The 22,853-nt window shown below is 49.7% G+C and overlaps 1 protein-coding gene across 1 annotated transcript; it reads right to left on the bottom strand.

Moving 5' to 3' along the window:
* Positions 1-173: 173 nt before the first annotated feature.
* Positions 174-22,312, bottom strand: CFAP70 (cilia and flagella associated protein 70). The gene is made up of 27 exons (XM_065732500.1): positions 22,223-22,312; positions 20,319-20,505; positions 19,875-19,973; positions 19,535-19,614; positions 18,177-18,353; positions 17,598-17,780; positions 17,051-17,142; positions 15,877-15,976; positions 14,784-14,918; positions 13,367-13,534; positions 13,059-13,139; positions 12,483-12,574; positions 9,788-9,848; positions 8,563-8,754; positions 7,810-7,941; positions 7,018-7,143; positions 6,400-6,533; positions 6,201-6,316; positions 5,859-6,044; positions 4,864-4,959; positions 4,303-4,391; positions 3,319-3,471; positions 2,440-2,601; positions 1,958-2,047; positions 775-876; positions 489-536; positions 174-273 (listed from the first exon to the last, which is right to left on the bottom strand). Exons 2-27 carry the CDS (start codon positions 20,386-20,388, stop codon positions 193-195), a joined length of 3,045 nt encoding a protein of 1,014 aa, XP_065588572.1. The 5' UTR covers positions 20,389-20,505; positions 22,223-22,312; the 3' UTR covers positions 174-192.
* Between the last annotated feature and the right edge of the window lie 541 nt (positions 22,313-22,853).

Genomic DNA, 22,853 nt, shown 5'->3' with positions numbered 1-22,853 from the left:
CGCCCACCGCGGGAGGGCGTCACGTGGTTCCCGCCCCTCGGGACCTCCGGGCCGGGAGGGGGCGCTGCGATCCCGCAGAGCCCTCAGCGCGTCCACGCGTGACCGCGACCCCGCGGTAAAGGAGCAGCAAGGAGCGGGACCCGAGCGACTGTAAAAACGGCTGTAATGGCACCACGCGTGACCGCCCCACGTTCAGAAGGACGGGTCGCCGAAGCCGAGGCGCTGCTGGACGGCGTGGAGCTCCTGCAGCAGGGCCGCGTCCTCCAAGCCGAGCTGTGGGGACAGGGCGTCAGGCATCCCACGAGTGGCGACACGGGGCGGGGTCGAGATCCTCCCCCCCACCTCCAGAACCCCCGCGAGAAATGGGAAGGGCCCCTTCCACGCTCTGCCTTTAGCAGCAGCCAGCTGGGAGCAACGGGATAGGAGCATCAAAATACCCCACGCTCGCATCACGCGTGGAAGGAGGAGAGCTTGGTGCCCGCACCCACCTTCGTGGCATATTTGTAGCACTGCTCTGCCTCCAGCTGCCGCCCTCCCTGCAAAACAGCACAGCGGGGAAAGGGGGGAAAGGGGGAGGGGGGAAAGGGGGAGGGGGGAAAGGGGGAGGGGGGAAAGGGGGAGGGGGGAAAGGGGGAGTCACAGCCGGCACCGATGAGCACCGAGGGAGGGAGCTGCTTGTGCCATCGCTGCAGTGATTGCTCCCCCAACCGTTTGTAGCACCGGGACGCACACGGTGTTGTTCAGGCTCCCCCGAGGAGCTGGCTGGGCACTCACCTGCAAGCAGACGAGGGCCAGGTAAGCCCACACTTCAGCATTGCTGTTGTTTAGGGCGTTGGCTTCAGAGAGAGCATCCTCTGCTTCTGCCATCTCCTCCAGCTTGAGGGGAAAAAAGAAAGAGAGGTGTGAGAAAAGGCGGAGAGCAAACAGAAATGGCTTCACAACTGAGCAGGCAGCTGCTCCAGCAGCCCAAAACCACTACAGCCGAAGCACCCAGCAGTGCTGCAGGCACTGAGCTGCTCTGCCAGGGAGGCACGGACAGGAGGAAACCAAGAGTGGGTACTGACACCTTCACCAAGCAGTCCAGCCCCACCACAAGCTCTCAGGACTTGCTGGGATGCACGTATCATTCAAAACATGGCTCTGATCCCGATGCCTCTTCCCACAGAGGCTCCCTGGAGGCAGGAAGGGCTGCTGCACAGCCCCCTTGTCCCACAGGGTGCAGCCAGCTCCCAGGACATCACTCAGCTCCCTTGTTTTGAGGTCTGCATCTTTGTGGGAGGCTTACATTTGTCCAAGGGAGAAACAGGAGTTTCTCTGTTCACTTCCCTCAGCCAAACCCCTTTGGAGGGAGCCTGCAAGGTGTACTCCCTGCGAGACTGTGTGCTGCTGGTGGCTGTGTCTGGGTTTCTTTGGCAGCCCTTCAGAGGTGCTGGATTCCTCTGGGCAGGGAAAGCACCGAGATTCCTCTCTGCTGACAAACTGCTCGATGCTTTGTGGTGATGTGCATAAAGTTAAGAATCATGAAATATCCAAGTTGGAAGGGACCCACAAAGATCATCAAGTCCAACTCCTGGCTCCATGCAGGACCACCCCAAAAAATCAATCCCTTTGCAGGTCATGTGCGGGCAAGCACTCAGGGCAGAGCCAGCCCTGGTGATGTGCATGCCATGACATCCTGGGGCTGAGACCCCTGGCAGGGGGACAAGGAAGGGAGGGACACTGCCCCTGGTGCAGTGCTGAGGACGACTGTTTTATTTTCCACCTCCCATACAAGCAGTCCAGGGTGCCACCCTGTGACCATGACAGCGTACAGCACATGACAGCTTCCAGGAGCACCGGTTTCACAGAGTTAAGCTTTGCTTTAATAGAAGGCACTGAGTAAAAGCAAGTCCAGCACACAGAACCAGACACAGCACTGATGACGTGAGCTTGGGATCTCACACCCAATGCCACTTACCCTGTAGCAGGCAATTCCCACCCCCAGCCAGGTGAGACAGGATGCAGAGCTCTTGCAGGCCTGCAGGTAGATCTGCTTCGCCTTCCCATACTGCCAGGAGAGAGATGATCACGTTGTTCTCTGCATCTCTTCCACACAGCCTCTCAACCCCCCAACACCCACTGTCCCCACCATTTCCGTGGGGCTGAGAGCTTTCCCACTGCCCCCAAAGCTGGTGGCTCTATGCTGCCAGGAGCTGATGCGGTAATTAAAAAGACACTCTCATCAATGTGTTGACGAGACTGTCTCAGCAGCACCCTGAGACTCAAGCCTGGCATACAGGGCTGCTCCACGCTCCAAAGACTCCAGAGCTCCATAAAGTTTTGCTGTGTTGTTGCATCTCAGCTATAGCTACAGCTAGTGGTGTTCTGTACCTGGGATCTGGAATTCACTGCTACTCACTGAGTGGAAAAATGCCCTCCTTCTCCTCCTTGGCTCCTCACCTCTTTGTCTTCCAGGTAGATGGAGCCCAGGTGCAGGTAGACAAAATGCATGTCTGCAGCATCCTCCACAAAACTGACAGTTCTCTCGTAGCAATCCTTTGCCTCCTGGAGGTCTCTCCTCAGGTAGCACAGGTGCCCCTTCTGAGCCCAGACATCAGGATTCTGTGCACACAAAGCCAAGAGTGAGATGTGGCTCAGAGACAGGCAGGAGAGAGACCTGGAGGAGGACCCCTGTAATCAGCAGAGGGGAGATCTGACAGGTATTTGATTAGAGCAGGACAGGTTTTATGTACAGAATAGAAATGAAGTCAGCAGGCTGCCTATGTAACAACAGCAATGGGAGCCCCCTCCAGCCTTCCCTGCAGGGTGTCCTGGCCCATGTAAGCTCCCAGGTACCACGAATATGCAAGCAGCATTTGGAGATGGCAGCTTTAAAGTCTCTGCATCTTCCATTCAACCCGACTGAAAAGCTGCCTTCTCTCTCTGCTGAATAGAGACCTTGTTCCCCATGAAACAGGGGCTGACTCACAAGGTAGGGAAAAAGGATCAGGATATGCATGTTCAAAGGAAAAGAAAGGCAGACAATGCAGAGAGAGGAATCCTCACTCAGAAATGTCTGTGTGGAAGATGACAGACAGCAAATGATACACTGGGTAATGAGGAGGGCAGCGCTGCAGCCACAGCCTGGGGTGGTTAATCAGCTATGATTGTCCTCCCCCAGAGAAACTGCTGCAGATTAATATTACAATTGCTTAAGTGGAAATGATGCATGGACTCTAGGTTCACACACACACACAAACAACACAGGTGGAGCCTGCTGAGGCATTCAGCCTGTCTGCTACTCTGGGACAGCGTCCTGCACCCACAAATGCAGATTACCAGGAAGTCAATCCTCATGGCCTCGCTCAGACATTCTTCACATTTGGAGAACTCTTCCTTCAGCAAACATGTCCGGGCCAGAGCCAGGTAGTATGCACTGGAGGGGCCTCCCTGCTGGCTCAGCAGCTCGTGGGCAAGTGCCATGTGAACAAACTGCAGAGGAACAGCACACCAGCATGGCTGGGGGAGCAGGCAAAGCACAGGCTGTTGCTGCCCCGAGTACTCTTCAAGGATTGTCTTGCACTTGTTTGACTTCCACAAACAAGACAGGTGTATGGGAACTGCTGAATCACAGCCTGAACCACTGATTGGTCACCTGGGGTGAGCACCGAGTCAGCCATGGGGGCACAGGTGGAGGTGATATACCTGTGTGAGTGGAGGGGTGGAGCCTGGCTCCACCTCTCCCAAACCCCATTTAAGGGCTGACCACCACCAGGGAAGGGTCTCTTCTTGGAGATCCCTCCTATGTGGAGTCCCCTGTGAGCCTTGACATCTTGAAGGTGAGCCATCTTCTCTTTTGTATTATTTGTATCCATCTATATAGAACTACCCAAAATATACCATCATCTATACTATTTTGTTGTGAAGTACCATCCTTGGGAGTTATTTACCTCACAACAGGAGACTTTCTTTCTTCCTCCCCTTTGAAAATTCACCTCCTGTTACTTTAAGGTCTGTTCTGCTTTAAGCAGCTCTTTCTCCCATGTAAAACAAAGGGAGATGGCTTAATATGGCAGTTAGAGAAGCGTCACAGAGATGGCTGTGTGAACAGGGACATCCCACAAGCGACACAAAAATTACTCTGACATAATCTGTGCAGAGCTCAGGCACCCCCAGAGCCCCACTTGCTGGGCAGTGTTTTTGCTGCCTCAGCATGTTCTTGAAGCCCAAGAGGGGTCACTGCTGGAGTCTCCCAATTTGGTGGTAACCCAGAGAAGGAGATCTCAAATCCCTTCCCTCTTCTCCACTCTGTATTGAGCTGACCTGGATGGCATTGACTTTCATCAGGAATTCCACTGCCTTCATGAAGATTGTGCAGGGAGGATTGCTGTGTCCTGAAACAGGTGATGGCTCTGCAAGAAAACGCATCTCCATCAGCCCCAAACTGAAACAAGAGCAGGGCTGAGCCCCTAGCAGGAACCAGAAAATGTCAGGGGAGACTCAAACAGCCATTTTCTCCTGAAGGGCCTCTTTTTTTATGGATATGAGAAGAGAAACTACATTCTTGAGATTTCCAGGCCTAATTGAGAGGAAGAAAACAGATTTGTAACTGATGCTTGTTAAAATTAACTACAGCAGAGCTCCTCAGAACAGCCCAGTGGAGTTGGAAGGCCCCAGCACTGCCATCTCTTTGCCATCCACAAGAGAGTGGAGCTTTGCTGCAGATTCCCCAGCTAAGGGGAAAGAGCAAGGCTTGATGGCTCACCTTGGCATCAGTACAGCCACAGCCCAGTGCTCCCAAGTTATTTCCCTCCCTGCTGCTTGCACAAAGCCATCTCCCAGCCCTGGGCTCTCCATCCCACAACCAGGCTACCACTCCCTGACCTTTTAGGTCTGTCTCTGATGCTGGAGACTCTTCCTCAGGTGCCACAGAAGCCAGGGCAGGCTCCTCCTCTGCCCCTGAGCCGTTTGGAACCCCCTCTGCAATGAGACCCACAATGGCTGTTAGGTGCAAGAAAAAGTTTGCCCTACACTGGCCAATCTGGAGCAGAACTCCAGAGAAATGGGAGAAGAGAAAATACACAAGAACCATCAGATTTCTATAAATAGGATGAAAATAGCTTGCGAGAGGTAATACCTGGCTCTGGAGTCTTGAGTACAAGATTATCATATGAAGCTAGAAATAGATATAAATGAGGCAATATCCCTTCCTCTGGCATATGACACCGGAGGCCTTCCTGCCTGCCTGCCTCCAGTGCTTTGCTTGGAATGGTGATAGCGTCAAAAATAAAGCTAGTCAATATTTTCCACAGCCTTGCCAAATATTTGTGACTTGGAACAGAAAGCCCTGGGCTTGGGGTGAAGCTGGACTCACAGGGGCCCCAAAGGAGACCTTCAGCTCAGAATTACCTCCAAGTAGCTGTTTTGCTCCTCGTGAACTGGTCAGACAGTGCTCTTCAAGCTGTGTTGGGAAGTCACAGCAACAGCTTTCATGAAAGCTAAACCTGGACAACCCTAAATTACAGCAGTCACAGTGGCAGCCTAACCCTTCCAAGCCTCAAAAGGTACATTTCCTCTCCCCAGTCACTCTGGTCACCACCCACACATCCATATATCAGCAGCACTGGGCTGGGCCAGAAGAATAAATGCAAAGACCAGTCCTTCTCTTAGGCTCTAGATAAATCAGCTGTGTACCTGTATTTCAGCCTCTGAAACAGTGCATTTGCTTCTGTTGTCTCTGGCATAGCTCATAGTGTGTTCAAGCTCACAGCCCACAGCTGTGTCCTTTACCCATCATATTTCTCCTCTCTGGTTCACTGTTCTGCCCTGAGCCCCCTCATTGCTGTATAAGGGCACCTACTCATTTTGCTAGGAATTACCTGGCAAGAGCTGCTCTGGGCCTAGACTGGAAGACCTCACAGATGTAGATGTAGCACTGATTTGTTTTTTCACTCCTCCCCCAGAGATGCTCCTCTCCCTGGCCCACTGTGCCTGGAGTTTCTTCTTGGCTTCCCGGAAGGCCATTTCTGCCTGAATATTATTATTCTGCAGCTCATAGAACAAACCTGTGAAATACAGAAATAGCAGCGTGAGCAGAAATCTAACCCTTAATAATATCTTTCCCATAGTCAGATTACAGCAGTGGGGAGGAGAAGCAGGAAAAGAAACAAGACTCGGCTCTACATGAATGCCTTCAGCACACAGGCTGGCTTGTTTTGTACCTGAAAGCGTCCAGGCTACAACATGGGATGGCTCCAAGCAACAAGCATCCTCAAAGAAAATCTCTGCCTCTTCGTAGTGCCGCAGCATGACTGCCACAATCCCACAGAGGAGCAAGCTGCAGACAGGGATAGGAGCAGCCCCCCATCAGCAGTGTGCAGGACACACATCACCTTCCCACCCACGGGGAGCACACAGCACCTTTGGACATGATGTGGGTCCTGAGAAAGAGCCTCCCGGAAGCACTCCTGGGCTTTGAGGGCATCCTGGAGCAGGAGGCAGAACGCCCCGTAGTCCAGCCAGCTCTGGATGTTGTGCTGGTCCTGAGCTATCCTCTGGACACAAGAGATCAACGCTGAAGGGCTCTTGCCACATGCAATGCACTGAGAAGGCAGCTCTGCTATGACCATAGCTTTCCTCTGGCTGAGTTTAGCAACTACTAAGGCCTTGTCTATCACATGCTAGCGTTTTCCTTAATTGGGATCTTACTGGGCTTCCTCTAAGCCTTCTCCACCTATCAATATTCTCCAGCTTAAGCTGGCCTCCTCTTAGCCTCCTGACAGAGAACCCAGTGCCCCCAGTGTTGACCCAGCATGCCTTTTGGACCAGCTCATCCCACTTCCCTTGGCCTTGAAGCTGAAGTCTCCAGCGACCAGGCCAGCTGCTGCCTCACATCCTCCAGAGAGCAGCATCTCCCTAGGAAATCCCTCTCACACTCAGCCTGACTATCCTGCTCATGTTCACCTCCACCACAACGGTGTGCTGGCTGCCAGCCCAGACACACGGGATGGGGACAGAGAGAGACAGGGGCTCCTTTACCTGCTGGTGGTAGAGTGAGGCCAGCTTGTAGTCCTTATTGACTTCAGCTTCACGAGCAAACAGCCAGAGCTGCTCGTCAGTCATGCGGATTCGAAGGGGAGGGGAAGCAGCTTCTTCATACAGGAGCTGGTAAAAAGTGAGATAGAGTTAGCCCTAGCCAGGGTAAGAAGGAGGATACGAACACTTTGTTTGATCCCATTACAGCAGCAGTCCCCAGCCCAATACTGCATAAAGCACACCTTGGCACAGCTAGGGCTGGGTGGGTTGGAAAGCAGTTCCAGCCTCCAGTTGTTGGGGGCACAGCCTTGCAGCTCTGTGACGCCATGCTACCCCCAGGCACTTCTACCACAAATGGGAGGGGTAATACCCATCATCTGCAGTTGTGGCAAATAAAAGTATCCCCCAGAACAAGACCACTTTCTGCTTTCTTTGAGGTGTCACTAGTGACCTCAGCTCAAACTGGAAGGTCCACGCTCTGCCTTGGGTGTGGGGGGGTGGCAGATTGCAGAGATGCAGCCACCCTCACCACGAGCCAGCTACAGCAGCTGCTACCAATTGTATTTCACACATTTTACTATCTGGATTTCATTGCAGTGGGATACAGATGCACAAGGTCCTGTCTCTGTGTGTGGCTCAGGGCCCATATGTGATAACTGCAGCAAAGGGAAGCACAAGCCTGCATGTGTCTTGAAGGTAAAAGTAGCCCTACCTTCACTAGAAGTGGTGCCTAGCTCTAGATCCATGGTGAAGCTGTATCCCAAATTACCCATCCCTGCCAACTTTTCTCCATACCTGGTTCAGTGCAACATGCATCTGATCCACAAGGTACACATACAGCTCAGTGAGAAATGCTTGGAACTGCTCCTGGGTCTCAAATGCTGTGGTCTTCAGGTATTTCTCCCTCACTATCTTCACTACAGCATACTGTGGAGACATGTAAGAGTTGGATATGGCAAGTGCCCTGCAAGCTCCATAATAATAATAATAATATGGAGCCATAATGTGGATTGTCATAGAATCACAGACTATCTTGAGTTGGAAGGGACCCACAAAGATCATTGAGTCTAACTCCAACTGTCTGAAGCTCCAACTTAGTTCTAAGGAAGAAATCCAGCCCAGCACTTAATAAAGGTAAAAAGCAAAACAAAACAAGCAGGGACAATTTTCTTCCCCCCCTCTCTGCCCTTGCTTTCCCTGACACACAGGTGCCCTTTTGAGGGACATGTGGAGAGCCCCCTTCTCCCTAATAAAGGCTGTGAGTGTGCAAAGCAGTCAGTTTTGCTTTCATCAGGATGAAACGTTGGGCAAATGGATGTGATCAGCTTTGGAGCTTTCCCCTCGTGATGGGAAGAGTTCTCCTGGTGCATGACCAAAGCAGCCTGCTCTGTTAGGAAAAAACTGGCCCTCCCCATGTCTCTGCAACAGCCTTGGGTGATTCTGTAGCAACACATCATGCTAAGTTATCACTGTGGAGCAGCAGTTCCTCACTGAGAAACTGTCAGGACAAAACGAGCAGGGAAGTGAAGCAGCACAACGGATCCCTGCCTTCAGCTGCTCCTTAAAAGCAAAATATTTCCCAGAGCTATTGAGCTCGAAGTTGAGCTGACGCTTCTGTTCCTCCAGGGTTTGATGGTCTGCTGCTCCTTGGTCTGGCAGCTGCTTTCCAAACAGCTCGTGGTATTCACTTAGGATGGCAACAGCAATGCTTGCGATGTGGTTGTGATAATCTTCCACAGCCTTGGAAATAGGAAACAGCAAGAATTAAATAAGTAATCAAACTTCAGAAGTCACTTGTGCCATCAACCTTGAAATGTGTTTTATTTGCCAGAGCCAACACTTCCCATTAACTCCACCTGACTCAAGTCGCAATTAGTCTGTCACTCAGCCCTTCCTGTCCATGCCTCAAGGCTGCAAAAATATCTGCATGTAAAATAAAGAAGTGCTCCTTCATAATTAGATATTGTTCCTGCTACATTTTCCAATCAGAATCCACTGTCTCAGACCTTGTTGTCTCTTCTGTAGCAGTAGAACTGGCTGCAGATAAATGAAATCTCATTTGGTGAGAGCCCTTTAAAGCCAGAGGCTGGTCCCCCCACCCCCAAGAAGGGCCTGTAATCTCCATGATCTCAGTGGTAGAAGCTTCCATGCATGGCAATAATCAGAATACATCATTTTGTGCACTCCAGACACTCCAGCACAAATCAATTCTGCAGCAGTACTAGGGTCAGTTACTGAAGTATTGCTTCATCCCCCACTGTTGCTTTGAATTTCCCATCAGCCAGGGGCCATCTGAGGACACACTCCTTCAATAGCTGTTCTGTACCTACAGAAAACCAGCCAGTGCTGTCTGATCATTTTCTGTGGTCAGGAAGTTGAACATGCAAAAGTTTGTCTGGGCCTCAAGAAGTACACAGAATAGTTTGAGACAAGAAACTGCTGGGACTGCCCAGAGACAAAATAGCTCTGGTACCTCTCTCCTCAGCATCCATTCACTTCCAAACACCTCTACACTGCTGCTCTCTTCTCTGCCTTTTCTAGATCTCTCCCTTTTTAAGGGCTGCAAATACAAGTAACGCAGCCCAGAAATGATTTCCCAAGGTATAATACTACAAAGATAACACATCCTGAAGTTTTCTGCATGCTTCCTCTGCAAATCTCATCTGTGTGTTGCTGCAGGGCACAGACTGAAGACGAAAATCTCTTAAGTGAGAGGGATGAGGACAGAATGAGGTGGCAGGGTGCTGATGGGACCACAGGCTCCTGCACATACCTTCTTGGCTCCTTCAGTCCGGGGAGGCAGCGGAGTGCGAGGGGGAATCATCTCCTTGACCCTGTCAATGTGAAGACAGAAGGGATCAGCCTGACGCCCTGTCAGCAATGCTTGGTTATGTCAAGCACAGCCAACCTGCAGTGTGAAGGGTGCAAGCTGTCAGCATGTCCTGGAGACACCTTACAGGGACCAAGGGGTGAAAAACTGTGAAGGTCAGACCACAAAGGAAGTGTAAAGACCAGTGCACCCCTATTCAACGCTTGCAGCTCATCATACTGCCCTGAGAGAACTAGCTACCACCTCACTCCCTGCTGATGATTACACTCCACAGAGATTAGAGGAGATTTATGTGGTTATTTTCATCAAGCTTGACTGACCCATCACACAAAAACTATGGTAAAACTTCAGCCCAGCGGGTAGGGTTAATATTTGTTATTGCTGGCAATCAAAACCACTCTCCTCCAGAATCAGGCCTTCTCATCAAATCATTATTCCTTTAACTCAGCCTCCCGGGTTTGCCAGAACACCTGTAGGAAAGGTATCATCTTTTCAGGAAAGCTCTGAAGAATGTTATCATGGCAAACCCTGTGCCATCCAGCCATCAGGTCCTGGCATGCACCATGCAGCTGTGGCACCTTATCCCTCGACCATGGTATCCCTTGGTACATACTGACAATGTATTACTCCTGCCTGTATCACTACAAGGGTTACAACGACAAGGGTACACTGATCAAAGGCCCTTAGAACTACAGTAATATTAAGATTGTACTGAAATCCTTAGAGTCAAAACAGTCTAAGTTCACTGTGATTTTATCAAGATTTCCTATTTGCTGGCACTTAGAACACAATCCTGATCACCAAAAGGTGTCACATCCCTGGGTTGGCTCGTACACTATCAGCAGAGCTTGCTCCACACCAAAGTTAAATCCTCTAACCATTCTGCCAGCTTACACAGCCTCTGGGCAGCTGACTTCTCCAGGTTCTGGCCTCTGATCACTCCTCCATTTACTCAGAGATCCGAAAGGTTTCAGTGATGAGCAAGAGACGCAGCTCTCCTCTCACATCGCCCACATGAACAGTGATGCCACAGCCTCCGCTCCTGACTCCACGGACCTGTCACCCCACATCAGCTGCTTCTGCCTGTGAGCCTCAATGGGAGGCCGTGCAGCACAGCTCCAAAATACCCTTCAGAAAGCTGCTGCTCCTGCTGGTCCTTCATCCCACGCAGGACGTATCCCCACGGGACACGAATACAGTCATCTAACTCTGCATGGGGCTGCCGCAGGCACCAGGGAAGACGCCAGGTCTGTGGAAAGCACTGTGACCATAAGCAGCAACATGTCCTTTTCCTTCTTTTGCACATCCTGCTGTGCTGTCTGGTCCTCTTGTTCTGCAGTGCCTCCCTGCAGAGACCTGACACCACTAATTGGGAAGCCACTGAGCCTGAACAGTGCAGCGCCCACACTCACAGACCCACCCTCACCTTCAGAAGAGCTCCCATCACTGCCATGTTATCTCTGCTAGTGGCACAAATGAGAACCAAACCACTCCACCTCAAGATGAGAAAAAGAAAACCAAGCACCACAGCAACTCGAGCAAAATAAGCAAGCAGAAGCGGAGGCTGACAGGAAATTTTGGATGCAGTCCAAGAAAGGGAGTTGTGGTTTGCTAACGAGCCATGTATTCTAACAACCTTCCAGGAAACCAGACAAAAAATAAAACAACAACAACAAAGCATCGCTGCTGATCATGTGTGCCAGGACACGTGTATGTGTCCTCGGCTGAAGCCCCCCATGAAAGGATCCCTCTCTGCCACTCAGATCTGATTTTCCAGGCTTCCCATCCACAGCTGCACAAGGCAGCCAAGCAAAGAGGAATTACAATGAATTTCTGCAAGCTGGAGTAGGAATCAAATAAAAAAGCTCAGGGGAAAATCGACTGTAAGGGAGGCTCACTTTCCCTAGACCTGTTCTCTTATAAGACAGCAGGCAGAACAAAAGGCAGTACACATACTTCCTGTTGAAAGAATGGCTGCTGCCATGTGGTTTCTACTCATTTTTCTGGCTGAAAGAGATATACTGCCTGTGCACATTATGGTTTATTCATTTGCTGTATTTTCTCTTCTTTATCTAATATGTTATACATGCCAGGTCTTCCCTAGATAGCACCACAGCAAAACTACTGCTGCATGGACAGGAAGCAACTGCCTTAAATTAAACACATGGTGAAAGCCTTGAAGCCTCCAAGATGAGAGCACAGCTCTACAGCAGAACAGTATGAAAACCAGAACCCAGAACACGTAGAAAATTGTGAGAAAATTTCAGAGAAACAACAGAACACCATTCTGAAGTTAGAGCAGTGCTCCCTAGTGCAGCCCAGCCATGACCAAGCAGCTGAACATCACGTGCAAGAGGAAAGCACAGCAAGATTAATGGGAAACAAAGCCTGGACTAGAACACAGATACTGTCGTGCAGAGGGATGCCAGCTCACATGAATGCAACTGTTCTCCAAACCCAGGCAACGCCACTGCTGGAGCATCCTCGTGGCCTTGCCCTCCTGATTTCAGCAGGCATTGGATGAAGCCCTCAACTGCTGCTTACAGAGTACAGCGAAGGGCAGGCTCCCTGCACAGCCTGGTTTGCATCCTGCAGAGCTGAGCTGTCAGCTCCAGAGTTATAGCATATCTTTACATACCTTTTGGTGAGCTCCTCTTGAGATCGTTTGGGTACCAAAGCCTTGTCCAGCTTTATCTCTATCATCAGGAATGTTCCTGCTTCAACATATTGCTGCAAAGATAAACATTTTTCTCACTGTTGTGCTATCTAGAGACATTACTGCCAAGATGAAAAACTGAATATTTAGCTACAGATCTTCAGCAAATCCTCTTTAAACTACAGAGATCCTGCTTGCCTTATAACTTGCTCTCAAAATGATTTACAGTAGAAAAATTCACCTTGAGAAGCCAGAAAAAATGAGAACACCAAGTTAATCAGTTTGCTTGGAGAATGAATATGTATTCTACATATTTTAAGAAAGAAGTCACAAAAAGGAAGAAACTCTTCTAAATAACACCTGATTATTTATAGAGGCCTTCTAACCCAATGCTAAGCCTTCCTCCAGCTGGATGTCACTGGAAGAACTCCAGGACAGCATCTATGTAAAACATCCCCCATCTCCAGCTCACTCCTAAATAATTTAATTACGTGAAAGGTGTGAGACTGACACAGCAATGGTCCAGCAGCCTTTTCTTCTCTGAAGATACAAAATTACCTTTCCATCGAGGTTGAGAGATGTGACACCTGCAGCTTCTTCAGCAACATCTGACAGCTGGTTTTTTGGTGCATTGGATGGCTATTGAAAAGCAAGAATAGACATCTCCACTTCAGATCCAAACCTCATGCCCTCACAAATATAGGATGCGACCATACTGTACATTTGTTCATATAGCGTTTACTAAAACTTAAAGGTGATGAGCATCCCTCAGCTGGAGAATGCAATGCTGCATCAGCTCCTGATTTGGATTACCTCTGATGTAGAAAAGGACCAAGCACGTTACAATATGTATCTCTAGACCTCACCCTCCTGTTGAATTCCTGTTCTTTGGTCATCTTCTCCTTATCTTCTTTCTGGACCTTACTGGGAACAGCTCTGGAAAGAGATGAACTGGTTCCTGAGGTCCCTGATCCTTCTCTAATCAGACTGACCTGTGGTCGGAGATCCCGCAAAACACTCTGCTGTCTTTTAGTCTGGAGAGGGTGAGTGGTGGAAAGAAAAGACAGAAGGGAGGGAATCAAAAGACAAGGCATTCCTTTGCCTTAACTTTTCACATCACAAAACACAGACTAAATATATTAAGAAGCTCCACAACCTCATCCTCTCCCTATAGGCAGTTAGTTGCTTGTGCTCAAAGCCAGCTCTGATACCACACAACTGTACAACCTCAGGTCTGGCTGCTAAGAAAAGAACTGCTTGAGAAAGCCTCACTGGAATCTCCTTGCTCAAAGGCTGCATTTACACTGAGGCACTGGCCCCGGGTTCTTGCACGGGCTCAATCCTTCATCTGCCTCACAGGCGTAGACCTGCCTGGTGATGTGAACTGCTAGAAGCAGTGGCTGCCCACCCCAGGTCTGCCCTGCAGTGACTCAGCTCCCAGCCTGCTTTCCCAAACACACCTGTGACTTGCTGGGACCAGGTTTTTCACTCTGCCTGTTTACACACTACGTGAGCAGCGAGGCAGGGCTCCCTCCCAGCTGTCAGCACTGCAGGAGTTGGGCCAGCAAGAACTGAGCCGTGTGGCAGGTCCTGCTTTTTCCCCCAGCAGCTGGCACCCAGCAGCAGCAGGGAGGCACAGAGATGGGCTGTAACTCCCCCAGCTCCCACGGCACAGGCTGCAGCGCTAAGGGAATGTGGGCAGTGAAAGCAAGCTGTGCATCTGCCCTCCTGAAACAAGCTCAGGTCTGTTTCAGGAGTACTGTGGGAAAACGGAGACGTAGCTGTCACTTTTAGTAACAAGGCTGGGGGGGGAAGCAAAAGACAAATAAACCTCCACAAGCTACAGCTGAAAGAGCTCCAGTGACAGCTTCTCTGGTTGTTGCCTGGGGTAACGCTATCCTTTCAGAGCCACTGTTTGCTCTTCCCAGCAAAGCAGTTCATTTGTCCCTGTTCCTGAGTGGGGAGCGAGAAGCAATCTCACAGCTCTCCTTACTCAGCTGCTGACAGATAAGGAAGCACACAGAGATCCAGAGCCTCCCCCAGCCCTTAAACCTGCTCACACACACCCAGCAATCACCTGCCTTTGAGAAGGCTGCATCTAGAAATGCTTGTGTCATTTCTCCCCAGCACCAGAAAAGCAGTGAGGTCTCAGAGCTGCCCCTTGAGCACTGCTCTGCCCATCCTGCCTGCTCCCAAACACCACACTGCTTGTCCTGCCTGCACCCACCCTGCACAAACAGCCACAGAGGTGGCACAGAGCCTGGCTGCCTCACCAGCTCTCACCTTCTCGAGTACCTCACTGTCCTGGTAGGGAAAGACAGGAAAAGCACCTCGGATCCGCTTCACACCAGGGCACAGCAAAGGCATCATGTTGACATATGTCACACCATGGAAGAAAATCTGCCTGTCCTCATCTCCCTGGAAACACAGATCAAGGCATTGAGATACTGAACAGACTGTTATTCTCTTAAGGAAACAAGGTCACCGATCCCATTAAGAAAAGGCCATGCAGCAAAGCAAAGCACCTGACAAGCCAGGGGCTCTGTCACTGGCACACAGCCAGGACAACCCAGACAAAAGCACTGGAGTCATTCGATACGTAGAATATCAATTTTATTCCAACCCTAGCAGGGCAGCTCTTCTCTCCAATGCCCACACTATGCCACTCCTCAGCACAGTTTTGTCACGATACAGCTGCCAAATTACCAGCTGCCTGGCTAGGAATCCAAATGATCCTACCAGAGCTGTGAGCAACTCGGGTTTGACAGAAGTCAGGTAGCTACAGAGGCCCAAGCCAGCAGCAGAGCAGCGAGAGTAAGGGGAAGCACCTCTGTCACAGCTGCAAAACGCTGGCACCGGTGAGTGATGAGTGAGACTTACAACAACTTACACGACTTTGCCCTGGAACATATAAGGGACTCATAGAATCAGCTGTCAGGAGCAGAACCATTAGCAAAGGAGCTCTTTCTCTGTTAAATCGACTCAGTTGAAGTGCGAAAGCATAGCTTATTTACACCCACAGAAAGCAGGCATGACTTTCTTCAATATGCTCAAAAAAAAAAAAAAAAAAAAAGCCCAAACCAACATTGGCTGAAGATAAGCTTAATGAATTACTTCACTTCTCAAGAAGTATCCCCTCCCTCACCCTGTTCTGCAAAGCTACATGTCTGTAAGCTTTTAGGAAAAGAAATCTCACCCTCCTTTGTTTGTTCAGCATTTCTGTAAGGCTGATTAAACCCTTCACAAAGCCTCCAGCCCTCTGACTTGCTTTGGCCGGTTCAAGGCTGACTTTGGTGTAACAAAGGCGTGGAAAAATGTGCTCCATGACACAACGCTGCTCCACAAGCCATAGCAACATGTCCCTCCCCGCTTTTACCTTGTCACCTTTGCTGGTTTTCCCTTTGTTGGATGAGGTCACTGGCATCCTGCAGACCTCCACAGGCCAGTACTGGCATTCTGTGATGCGCTTCTTCAGGCTGAATACAGAGGAAGGCACTGAGAATTTGCAGAACCCAAGCTCTCCCCAGTGAGCCACACTGCCCTCCCTCCTGTCCCAGCAGCCCCAGAGCCCCCACCTGGCTTTACACTGCCCCACTCCCATGACACAGCAACCAGCCTTACACCACTGAAACACATGTGCTTTGGGGAGACCTGGGACATGCTCCTTTCCATCCACTGCAATATGCATTTATGGCACTACCAGCTATAAAATGATTGTGAGAGCAACACAGTTTCTCCCTTCCCTGGTTACCTCAAAATTGAAGAAAAAAAGGAAAAATAATAATAAAAAGAAATGATTAATCTTGGTATAAATCCAGAGCGGATCCCAGGCTGAGTATGTATGTGGTGGGAAGGGGAACAAAACCCCAACAGACAGAAAGGAATACTCCACACAAGAAATTACTTGGCTGTGAAACACACCCATGATGGTGCTGAAGCCAAGAATGTTGCAGGAGTCAAAAAGAAGTGGAATACCTATCCTGATCTTGAACATATTTAAAGTGTTGTTTATCCAATAAAAGAAAGCAAGTGAGGAGTGCCTATGTGGAGTGAAAGGATTTTAATATATTGGAAATTCAACAAAACATTGAGTTTTAGCATAGCAGCTAAGAGGAAAGCTGTGTGGGCTCCCTGACTCCACACCTGCTCGCCATGACTGCCCCTCTTCCTTCAAACTTTCAGGTGACAGTGGTGAGGAGGTCGTGGGAGGGAACACAGCCGTCATTAAGTGTTTGCAGTGCAGAAGGAACAGTAACCAGCTCCAATTGCTGGCAGCAAAAGAGAGCCTTTACAGCCCGAAGACAGCAACTACAGCCAATTCATCTTCTCCCACCGTTGCAGAGCTAAGTTGCTGCCAGCAATTAAAGGCAGTTAAAGTGCTCTCTTGCTAACACGAGCACCTTCAGCCAGCAGACAGCACAGGAGATGTATGGCCACGTCTAAGAACATTTGTGCATTGCTTCTCACTGCCCAAGAAGGTCACTCAACTAAGTGCATTCTCAAGCAGTTTCTCTCATCACTCAGTGCTAGGAGGTTCTCGTGCCCCTTACACGAGTACTGCAGCAGGATCCAGGTAACAGCGTCTTTCCGTGTCCCACATGATTCTCTTCATGCTTTCTGCCTGGATCCTAAACTCCCTGTCCTGGGAGATATAGTATATGGTCAGGAGTAGTACATTGCTGGGAGAGCAAATTCCACAGCCTGTATCATTCCCAAATCACCCCCCTAGAACACGAGTCAGAGAGGTGTCCCACTCATCCAACATAGGATACCCTAGCAGAGTAAGTTAGCAGCCACAGTACTAGGAGCTTGGCTCACAAGGAGACAACACAAAGCCTCAGCCCAACAGCTCAACTGCGAGGACCAGACTTCCCACATACACCCCTGGGAGCTCTTCTGCAGTGTGTTAGCATGCCTGCGGTAAGCCAGCACGCCTGCTGCCTCACAGAACCATCTCCATGCTCAGACACTGCACACAGAGCTGGCCACCCACCTTCCCTTCCTCCTCCCATAACAAGTCTCTCAAAGTCTTCATCAGTGCCTTCAGGGAGGCCTGATGGTTCTCCTCCAGCCTGAACACTGACAGCTCTTCCTCACCTTTGTTTTGTTGAGCTCTCCATCCTCATCTTCATAGGGACCACCAAGAATGAAGGAGTTGGGTATGTTCAGAGCACCAGGGGCCACAATATTAGCAAGAGGCCATTTTTTGGGTCGGGGTAATGGTTCTTTTTCACCACCAAGCTTCAGGACACCATTCATGAAGAGCAAGGGGACTTCTTTCTAAAGAGATACAAGGATGAAAGTACTTCTGCTTCCAACATGAGCAAGAGCAAGTGCCAGCTGTTCTGAGCTGGGCTTAACAAAGCAAAGAAGCAGTGCAGGAGCCTGGCTTGAAGAACACACACCACCACATGCATACAAAGAAAGGAGAAAATAATCATGGTGTGGAAAAAATCTGCCAGTTTCAACCCAAATCTTGCCATGAAGACAGTCCCTTATCTGTGTTAAAGAAACAAACCATACCACAGAGACCTTGAGCAACTGGAGCAGATACTGCAGTAGCACAAGCACCAGAGTTGTGCCCCCAGGGGCCCGTCCATTTGCTCCATGGTGGGGGACAACAACCTGCTCTGCAGCAGCCAACACTCACCTAGCTGCACCAGGACCCATCCTCACCTTCCCAACTGCTGGTACTTGCAAGCAAGCCATGTAGTTATGTGATGGTCCAGTGGGAACAAATGCTTCAGGGACAGAATAAGCTGCCTCCAGCGTGACACTCAGGAAGTTACCATCTGAAAGCTGACTTGCAGAAAGGAGGGGCTTCTTGGCGCACACAGACACTTCAAGACCACACTGAGGGAAAAATGATTTAAAAACAGTTAATAACTAGACAGTTATAATTCTCTGCTCTCACCTGTGTGACCAGAAGGGGTGGAGTCTGGCTCCACCTCTCCTAGACCCCATTTAAGGGCTGACCACCAGTGGGGAAGGATCTCTTGTTGGAGATCCCTCGTTTGTGAAGTTTTTCCCTACAAGCTGTGAACCTTGGAGATGGGTAGGCCTTTCTCTTTATATCAGTTGTCTCTTTTCCATCCGGATAATCTTTCTAATTACACCATCTATAAAATATCTCAGCTAACAATACCATTTGGTATCATTCACTTTGTTAACTTCACTCCTTACACATGGTCAATCTTTCCTACGTCCAAATTGTGATATTTGTGTGCTCACATTGGAGCCTACTGGAGGCACGGTATATGTGCAGTCAGGATCTCTGACAGCAAAAGGAAAAAGGAACACCAGGGATAGAAAACAATGCTCGTGATTCAGAGCATGTGAAAGCTGTGGTCATTTTTCTGCCCTATCTCCACGCACTGTGCACAGTCATTAGCTACCTGCCTGACCCTGGATGGGTGCTGTGCAATGAAAAACCAGCTGCTCAGCATTTATCATCTTTCCTCCCTAATGGGTGTCCCCATGCCTTGCTTATTATACCATTTAAATACAAGGAGAGCAAATGCAATATCCATTCACCTTCTTCACTCATGGTGGTAAGTAGATGGAGACTTGGAAGCAAAGTTAGACATTTTTCCAGTCTCTTACTTCATTCCCTGTTTTATTCACTGGGTACTTCTCGATCTGCTGAATGAATGAGGGCCTTGCAGAAAAGGCAGTCAGAGGTTGTGCAATAATAGACTGTGAGACATTTTATTCATAGAAAGGAAGACTAATGAAGTTGGGCAGGTAATCCTGCCTTTGCCTTTTTCTGATTTTTCAGCACTATGATTTCTATCTTGAATATTTTTTCCAAGGTAATTTGGTAGCTGCACACATTAGCATTTCCTAGCACGACCTCACCTATCATAAGCACCTTGGGACAGACGTCAATGGGAGTACGAAAAGCCTCCAAGCTTTTAATATATAGGGCTGTGATATATCTGTGACGAGCTAGGTGGCTGAGTAATGCTTGTCTGCCCCATTAAAAAGCAGCAGAGGGCTGAATGAGCAAAGGAACAGTTCCAAATTCCACATACCTTGGCCTCCGGGTGAAGGCTTCCTGATGGAGGGGAAGACACTGCATACAAAGGAGCCAAGACCGTAAACGAACACTGTCCTGAGAAGAACCAGCAATGAGGAAAGCATGCAGTGAGACCCTCAGCAGAAAACCACAGCATTAAAGTTGTGCTGCTGTAACTCCTAAAGCTGAGCTGCTGCTGCTGTCCCCTCTCCCCTCTGGCCCCAGCTTTTTAAAGACTCTAACAAGTCCAATTTTTGTCAGGAGGAGGTTATTAATGATAAGGAGTCTGTGAGAAACAATCAGAAGCACCAGGGAGCAGGAAGTATTTACAGAGTCTGTGGAAGTCCATGTTGTACCTTGCAGCAGAGGCAGAAGGTCCAACACTGCTTGGCCAAGTGGCACAGTCTTCTCCTCCTTCTGTTTCTTCTCCTTCTGCAACACTTCTATCACTGTCACTAGAGAGAAAAACAGACAGGAGCTGGCAGTGTTTCTACAACAGCTTCAGAGAAGTTTGGAGCAGCAAGCTCTGACAGGGGCTGCAAAGGGCCTGTGTCAGCTCCAGCACATGTTCCTGTATCACCTCACATGGCTGACAAGAACAGCAAAGCCAAAGGGCCAGGCCAGCATGAAAGGGGATTCTTCCAGCTGGCACAGAGAACAGAAGGGCTGAGATTCCCCCACTGCTGCTGCTTAAGTGCTGTTCTTGAACATGTGACTCCTGCAGCAAGAAGGCAGAGCACAACAGCTGACAGCACCACCTCCACCCCTCCAAGGAGCGAGATTCTGCATCAGGTACTTACAGAGCACAGGTTTTTGTGCAATGTTGACCCAAGAGTTGGGCCCATCAGTGCTGAATTCAAAGCTGGCCATGAAGTTATAGTTTGCTGTCCCATTTGGCAGGACATCAGTCTTGGAGGAGTCTCCCAGGATCGCTCCATTGTACTCCACACGAACCAACGTAACCGATGTGTCACTTCTGATACTTTTCTATGACACAGAGAGGAGATTAAGCAGAGCAAAGTCAGCTCTGGGAGGAAGCTTGAGTTCCCCAACCCAGGCAGAGCACACTGATGGGACTCTTTGGCTGTTCCACTGCAAGAATGAAGGAAGAGGAACAGAGCTCAGCTGTGCTGAGACTTGTCTTCAGGAGGGCCATTTCCCGCTCCACCATGCTGTGATGCCTCAGGGATTATAAAGGGGATGAGCGTCACATCTAAAGCATATCCAAAAACATCCCATTGATACAGCAGTTCCCTCTTACATCCAGAGAAGAGCGGCCACCACCCCTGCACGCAGGGACTACTGTACCCAAACTGAGTGTCCCTTGGGTCCCTCAGCAGCAGGGATGCCTGACCTGCCTGGGCCAGGCCCTGAGCTCCTGCTCTCCATGTCACTGGGCTAATTAGTTTCATTTTGGTTTGTGCACAGAAAGAGACTTCATTCACTTGGTTTTAATTTTCAGTCTCCTTGAGCATGCATTATGCGAAAGGCTAAACAGAAGAATCCAATTAACCTTTCCCATTAATTATCTTATACTCCTCTCATTCTTCTCTACAACTCTAATTAAACAGATTCCATGTTTCACATAGTTGGACCTTTTCCATATTATTGTTATTATTGTATGTTTGTAAGCCTCTCTCCTTCAGCCATAGCCCTTTCTAAGACAAAGCAATAATCCAGACACAATCAGACTACTGGTCTATAATTTTCAACACGGTTTTCCCTCCTCTTTAACTTCAAATTCTCACCTAAAGTGCTGTTTGTACACCTAACAATGTGAAAGGGACTCAAATACTGCAACAATAATATATATATTCTTTTTTCAGATGCTTTTGGTTTGCCTTTTCTATCTGCTGCAAGAGCTGAGGTAGGGATTTCCATTTTTCTGCTTGCAGCTGTAGCAGAGCAGCAAGCATTTCCTCCTAAATGGCAGTTCCTCTAGAAGAATTTAAGAACAGCTGGGCCTATTATGAAGCACAGAGAAATCACAGTAGTTATGTATTAGTCCGAATTAGGTCAGTCTTGAATTGTAACTGCACTGGAGTCACCACCTTTTGAAATCTAGAGCCACTCTACTAACTTCAACACAGTTTAAACCATTGGAGCTGGGGTGAAAATATGGCTTTATACCAGACAGGTCTTTTTTTAGGCTTATTTGTCTCACTAAATAGTTTTCACTGTGATTTCCTTATTAAAAAAGCAGCCATTTACAGTCAGCAAGGCAGGGAATGCAGAGAGAGATGTTTCAGACCAACAAAGCACCAGAGCATCTCCTCACTGCTGCTGAGGAGGTGTGCTCCCAAATGAAAGAGAAGCACAAGCCTTAGAATGATAGAATCATTCAGGTTGGAGAAAAGCTCTCAGATCCCACTCCACTGTACCCACTGCCCACGTCCCTCAGTGCAACGTCCCCACATTTTCTGAACCTCCAGGGATGGTGACCCCCCGCCCCATAGGCAGCCTGTACCAATGCATCAGCACTCTTTCTGAGCATATTTTTTTTCCTAATATCCAACCTGAACCTCCCCTGGTGCAACTTAAGGCCATTAGTCCTTATCCTTCAGTCTGCATGAGTGACCCCTCAGTGTGAGGCAGAAGCTGGAGGCCAACATCCCTTCCTTCAGCCCCGCAACCTCACATCCGCTCTCAAAGGGACTCACAGTACAAAGAGTCATCAGCTGAGACACCTCCAGAAGAACATTACCAGGTCCTGGGCCTTCACCACGGTGATCTGGACCACGTTTCTCAGCGACGGTTGCGACTCACTGGGTGCAGATGTGTCATAAGGGCAGGACTCCTTCCTGGCTGGCAGCCCCGCTGGGACCTCCATGGCTCTGCAGGTAAAAGAATGAGAGAAACATGGAAACACTTTCTCCTGCCATGCAGCCGTGACACAAAAGTGTGCCCCCCCCTCCAAGGGAACCTCTCACAAGGATCACAAACACCCGCAGGATGCAGCCAGCACAGTTGGTAGCACTGTCTGAGGCTGTCAAACACTGCAAGCACGTGGCTTCAAGAGAGCTGAGTCCCACACGATGGGAACACGACGTGGAAGTTACCTGAGCATCCCTCAGGTCAGGCCCCAGGCCTGTGGCCTGCAGGAGGACCATGACGGGGCCCAGGGCAGCATGGCCCCCCCTCAAGGCCTCAGTGCGGGCTTCCTACAGCCCCCCGCTCCCCAGCACCCTTACCGCACAGCCCGAGGAGCCGAGAAGAAGCTTGCGGGTGAGGAGCAGCCAAAAGCCCGACGTGAGCACAGCGCAGGGCGGCAGGAGCCGGGCTCGGCGGCGGCGGGACGCGAACCCGGGTCCTCAGCTGCCCCAAGGGCGAGCGGC

This window comes from Cyrtonyx montezumae, unplaced genomic scaffold (assembly GCF_038088225.1).
Source record: "Cyrtonyx montezumae isolate F1298 unplaced genomic scaffold, pur_monq_1.0 scaffold_16, whole genome shotgun sequence".
In the NCBI taxonomy this organism is placed as follows: Eukaryota; Metazoa; Chordata; class Aves; order Galliformes; family Odontophoridae; genus Cyrtonyx; species Cyrtonyx montezumae.
This window is presented reverse-complemented; position numbering and strand designations above follow the sequence as displayed.

Excerpts from the sequence above, each read along its gene's own strand:
- CFAP70 (XM_065732500.1), bottom strand. The coding sequence starts at position 20,388 with ATGGCCAGCTTTGAATTCAGCACTGATGGGCCCAACTCTTGGGTCAAC. Across the intron at positions 19,974-20,318 it reads TGCACAAAAACCTGTGCTCT|TGACAGTGATAGAAGTGTTG; the intron begins GTAAGTACCTGA and ends TTTTCTCTCTAG. Across the intron at positions 8,755-9,787 it reads GGACTGAAGGAGCCAAGAAG|GCTGTGGAAGATTATCACAA; the intron begins GTATGTGCAGGA and ends CCTATTTCCAAG.